Source organism: Octopus bimaculoides, chromosome 5 (assembly GCF_001194135.2).
Source record: "Octopus bimaculoides isolate UCB-OBI-ISO-001 chromosome 5, ASM119413v2, whole genome shotgun sequence".
In the NCBI taxonomy this organism is placed as follows: Eukaryota; Metazoa; Mollusca; class Cephalopoda; order Octopoda; family Octopodidae; genus Octopus; species Octopus bimaculoides.
In genome coordinates this window covers 3,624,674-3,630,624 of record NC_068985.1, presented here as the reverse complement: position 1 = coordinate 3,630,624, position 5,951 = coordinate 3,624,674, and the positions used below count along the sequence as shown (strand labels likewise).

Genomic DNA, 5,951 nt, shown 5'->3' with positions numbered 1-5,951 from the left:
TTTAGAACATTTATACATAGGTCTTACAGCTGTTTCCAGGATATTTTTTATATCCTTCATCGGAGACGGTGTGAGAAAATGTGTGTGTGTGTGTGTGTGTGTGTGTGTGTGTGTGTGTGTGTGTGTGTGTGATTGTGTCTGTGTTTGTCCCAACCACTACTTGACATCCGGTGTTGGTGTGTTTACATTCCCGTAACTTAGCAATTCAGCTAAAGGAGCCGATGAAATAAGTACCAGGTTTTTAAAAAAAAGCACTGGGGTCGATAAATTTGACTAAAAATTCTTCAAGGTTGTGCTCCAGCATGGTCGTAGTCCAATGACTGAAACAAGTAAAAGATAAAAGATTAAAAGTAAAGGTCATGAAACAAACCGTTGTGGCAGATTATACTCACGCTTGTCTTAGAAGAGTCTGAAGTCTGTTTTGAAACCTGTTTAGCGGCACATCCCTTGCACTGGGATTGACACGAATACTGTAAACCACAAGAGAAAAAAAGGGAGAAAAGAGTTATTCATCCTGTGATATATTTTCGGTTTAATACTGTATATTTCATGCATGCAGACATTGTTTAAAGAACGAACGAAAAAGGCGAAGATATAAACGTCTGTTGAGTCACCCAGTCTTCCAAACCAACTTAGCTGACTCTCCTAATGCCCCAGTGAATAGCTATGAATAGACGTACAACTCATTTCGGTCAGATGAGTCGTACCTGTCATTCAAAGGGCCAGCTTTGTCATCTTCTGAGTCATGTTGACTCTCCTTGAGAACTACTTTAAGCGTACGCGTGTGTGCAGAGGGCTCAGCCACTTGAATGTTAATTTCACCAGCAGGCTATTCCGCAGGTCGGATCAACTTCAACCCGCGTCATTGTAACCGACGGAGTGCCAAATTAAGTATGATCATCATAGCATTCCATTATGTTGAAACATCATACAACTGAAGGGAAGAATGCTGACAATAATCCAAACTAAAACCGATATACTACATTGACAGTTTCACTAACAGTAACGGTTGTCAGATGGTAATCTAAACGTAATACGTCGGTCAAGTTGCTATTGGATACCAGTTCACACAGGTTATAACCACTAACATATCCTAGATCGATAAACTGTTTAGCTATGTTTAACAACTAGATTCTTAACTACCGCAGCTTGTTTCCACACAGCGGTGTGAGATAAACTTTGAGACACATTGGTAAGGTGAACTAGTCAGTGCGAGTGTATTGCAGGATAATAAATAGCTTAAGGCTAAAATGACGAATATGGAATTTTATATTATTGGATTAGGTCCTTCATTGAAACACTATGGAATTACTCCCTGTTAGCTTTTGATAAACAGCCTTAAGGCAGCGAGCGAGCAGAAACGTTAGCACGTCGGGCGAAATGCGTAGCGGTAATTCGTCTGTCGTTACATTCTGAGTTCAAATTCTGCCGTGGTAGACTTTGCCTTTCATCCCTTTCGGGGTCGATAAATTAAGTGCCAGTTGCGTCCTGGATTCGATCTAATCGACTGGCTCCCTCCCCCAAAATTTCGGGCCTTGTGCCTAGAGTAGAAAAGAATCGTTAGCATGCCGGACAAAATCTTAGCGGCATTTTGTCCATCTTCTATTCTGAGTTCAAATTCCGCCGAAGTTTTCTTTGCTTTTCATCCCTATCGGGATCGATAAAATAAGCACCAAGTGAGCAATGGGACCGTCTTACCACCTCTCCCGAAATTGCTGGCTTTGTGCCAAAATTTGAAACCAATATTTGAAAAACAGCAGCCGAATCTTAAGTTAATCCTATACTTAGCGAAGTAGGTTTTAAAACATTTTTGTACGCCGCCACTCACCACTTACTTGGCTACAAACCTTACCTTCGGATCCCACACAACTCTACGGAAGATTGATATTAAGACAAGAAAGAAACTTCAAAATGGTAAAAAATGAAGCCAGTCTTTTTATAGGAAAATCTTTTCTTCATATTCTTAAGTCGTAGATACGCGCTGGGGACATCCTGAAGCTTGAATATCAACAACATTACGTGGACCAACGTTTTCATGTGTATGTGTGTGTGTGTGTGGGGGGTTATTTCTGTGTGAGTGCGTTTGTATGTTTGTGTGCGTGTGTGTGCGCGTGTGTTTGTGTTTCTATTAGTGTTTGTGTGTGTGTGTGTGTGTATGCGTATATGTGTGTGTATATAAGTGCGTGTGTGTTTGTATCAGTGTTTGTGTGTGTGTGTGTGTGTGTGTGTCTGTGTTTATAGGCTTATGCGTATGTCATTGTCAATGTGCGTGGATTTCATTGATTGCATTTTGGAGTTTTTGTAAATGAATTGTTATTTATACGGAGGTCAGCTTTGTTCGGGTTGGCCAATGATCCCATAGAAATACAATAACATAATCAAATTTGTTCTCATTTTGTAAGAGAGAAGAGCAGCGTTCTTTGAACTCGGTACCGAAAAAGACATTCATGTGCGTCGCCGATTATTAAAAATCTAGAAATTCATCCTAAATTTAGAAATTCATCCTAAAGCACGAGCGCCTTCAATACATTGTTATTCATAACTGTTTTCACAAATATAACAAATAAACCAAATTAGCGATTGGTGTCTATATATTTTTTCCAGACTTAGAAAATAGTTTTTTTCTTTATTTTTTAATTTTTTTTTTTGTAAATTCCCTATTCGATCGACACTAATAATCATCTGATCACCATTTATCTGATCGTTAAGTTATAACGTTCACGTCCACGCCCGTTGTTTATAGAAGTGCTTTGAAGTAAAGTGTGTAGAGTGTGGTCGTCTCAAAAATACGATAGAGGTTTAGCCGCGCAGGATCTCCTTGATTGTGTCGAAGAAGACGAAAACATTTTGAAAACGGTCATAACAAGTGACGAATCGTGGGTCTGTAGCTATGATCCCGAAGCCAAGGCTCAGTTTTTTTTTCAGTGGAAGACCCCAGCAAGATTTCAAGACATCGAAGAAATACAAGTGTGCACTGAGGCAGCTGCTCGTTGTCCCTTAAAAGGAGTTCCAGGAATGCTTCCATCAATGGAAACGGCGCAGGAAGGGGACTACTTCGAAAGGGATTAAATGCCGGGCTCATGTGTGTGTAGTTTTCTTTTTATAGCATCGACCCGGATACTTTTTCATCCGACCCCGTCATGTATGTTTGATGTGTATGACTAATATGTCTGATGTGTATGGCTAATATGTTTGATGTGTATGACTAATATGTGTGATGTGTATGTATCATGCCTTGTAAGCTTACATTCATTAAGTGTGGGTGTTGCTTCTAGTTTGCGCACACCGTGTTCTCTTATACGTGAGTGTGATTTCATGCCTAATCTTCGTGTATTGAATATATTTTGAAATATGAATTTAAATGGGAGAGGGCGCGTGGCCTAGTGGTTAGTGTTTTGCACTAGCAATCTAGTAATCGTGGGTTCGCTTCCCAGACCAAGCGACGCGTTGTGTTTCGAATGATGCGGGATGGCATCATGCGAAAGCTGAAATGATGCAAAGCGCATTGTGACCAGCGATGTATAACAACGTCCTATACTCTGGTCGATCACGTGATTTAGAAATAGACATGGCATTAATAATGTGTGTGTGTGTTTGTGTGTGTGTGTGCGCGTATCTATATCTTCGAGAGTTCATTTTAATGCAACCCTATGAACATTGAAAAAAAAAAAGACATAAAAAAAACAGAAAGGTATTTACCTGTTTAATTCGCTCAGTTGCGGATCATACCAAGCCCAGTTATAAGGAAGCACAAGAAGCAAAGTGAGAAGATAGTAAAGTATGGCCATCGCTGTTGGGAAAAATAAAGAATCTGAAAGAGCAGAGAAAAAAAGACAACGACTTAATATGACGAAATTACACATGTCAAAGAATTCTCTATATGGTTGTGTGGTAAGAAGTTTGCTTCCCAACCAAATGGTTCAGAGTTCAGTCCCACTGCGTGGCACCCCGGGAGAGTGTCTTCTACTATTGCCCCGGGCCAACCAAAGCCTTGTGAATGTATTTGGTAGGTCGAAACTAAAATAATCTTGTCGTACATGTAAATTTTCGATGTCCAGTGGATTTAAGGACCGTATTTCCTATATGCTGAGCCCTAACACCTGCGAAGGAAATGCCACCGTAAAGTCATTTGGTTTGTGTCACCCTTCTCACTGAACGTCAAAACTTGTATGGGAAGGATATCCCTTAAAATAGTGGACAAACAATTCACACAATCACACAGATACGGGCGTTTGTTTCATAGACCCTTAAGAGGTATACTATACTGATACTAACCCATGCATTAAAAGTACAGAATATGCCGGCATAAAAGCCGAAATTTTGGTTCTAGATTTCAACGTTGAGAAAGTTACTTCGGCTTATTTGCCGGTCAAGCAGGAATTGTTCTCGAGAATTTTTAAAGATTTCTTTAAACGATTTATATTAGAAAGCCAGCAATCAATGAATTGGAGCGACTATGATGCCACTGTCCAGAAGATCGCAGATCGCAGAAACACACATTTTAATGGGTTTTTTTAAGTCAAAATTATTTTAAAATTTATTGTTTTTATTTTACATTTTAAAGACAATACACATGCACAAGTTAATACACACACACACACACACACACACACACACACACACTTTATTTGTGTATTAAGGCTAGCATTGGTTTCATGTTAAGAAAATATAATTTCTCCATGTGATCGGCTTGAAATTTCTAAAGATATTTTCTTAAAATGAATCTAATGGTAGCCTTAAAACACAAAGAATTTTCATCCACCAATGCGGTGTTGAGTACCCATTGTCATTGTTCGACATCTGCGTACGTACACACACACGCGCGCATGCGTACACACACACACACCCTGGTATAGGTATATAGATATACATATATACCGTTTATAGGTCCATTATAGGTAGAATCAGCAAAAAATTACTCCATCCAGTGGGAGATTAATGTAATTTAATATAAACAATTACAAAGGAGCTACCAATAGTTTCATGCTTTAAGATACATTAAATTAGCAGATTTATATAACATTCTATGTATTTCTAAGAAATCTTTCGGGTTTAGTTCATAACATTAGATGTATTTAAAAACAAGAATACTGGCCTATGAGAAAATACGAGAAAAACGTTATTAACTGAGTCTGAATGGTTTCTTGGAAATACATAGAATGTATAAATTTTCTAATTTAATGTATCTTAAAGCATGAAACTATTAACAGCTCTTTTGCAATTTTGTGTGTATGTATGTATGTCATTATTCAGTTTATTTCAAGATTTCTTCCTAATAGAGAAAGGGTCAGTTTCTAACCTATATCCAAGGCTCCTTTATTGGAATTTCAACATCACCAACAGGATATTTTTGTGTGTATGTATGTATATATGCATGCATGTATGTATGTATGTATGTATGTATGTATGTATGTATGTATGTATGTATGTATGCATGCATGTGCAGATTTGTATGTTTTATATATGTATTCTCATGCATATAGTTGCATATCTAAACATGCTCATATATATTTAAATGATAAACTTCTGGAAAGTTTTACAGATTTTTACAGTTCTAGTGATGGATTGGATCTGTAGTCTTCGAATTAGTTTTCTCCTTTCTGGTTTTGAGAAACCTAATTTCTCAAGATTGGTATTTAGGCAGTGTGTTACAAATCCCAGGGCTCCATTAATTACAGGTATATACCTGAATTTGTAATCTGGATAGAGTAACTACAGATTTCCCAACAGTTCAGCATAGACGTTCTCTTTTTCACTGATCTTCAGCTTCATGTTAACATCCGCTGGGCAGCAAATTTCCACAACCGTAGACTGTTTCTCTTCTCTGTCCCAAATCATTATATCAGGTCTGTTGTGTTTACATTTTATTGAGATCTTCACTGGGACATTCCACCAGTACTCCTTTGTATGTATGTATGTATGTATGTATGTATGTATGTATGTATGTATGT

The 5,951-nt window shown here is 38.1% G+C and overlaps 1 protein-coding gene across 1 annotated transcript in view; it reads right to left on the bottom strand.

Moving 5' to 3' along the window:
* LOC106867831 (uncharacterized) overlaps positions 1-5,951 on the bottom strand; it is a 40,250-nt gene that overhangs the window by 3,253 nt on the left and 31,046 nt on the right. The window contains exons 2-3 of the mRNA XM_014912859.2: positions 3,700-3,811; positions 393-470 (exon numbers count right to left, since the gene is read on the bottom strand). Of these exons, the coding sequence (XP_014768345.1) occupies positions 393-470; positions 3,700-3,788 (167 nt within the window). The 5' untranslated portion in view covers positions 3,789-3,811. The remainder of the gene's footprint in view (positions 1-392; positions 471-3,699; positions 3,812-5,951) is intronic.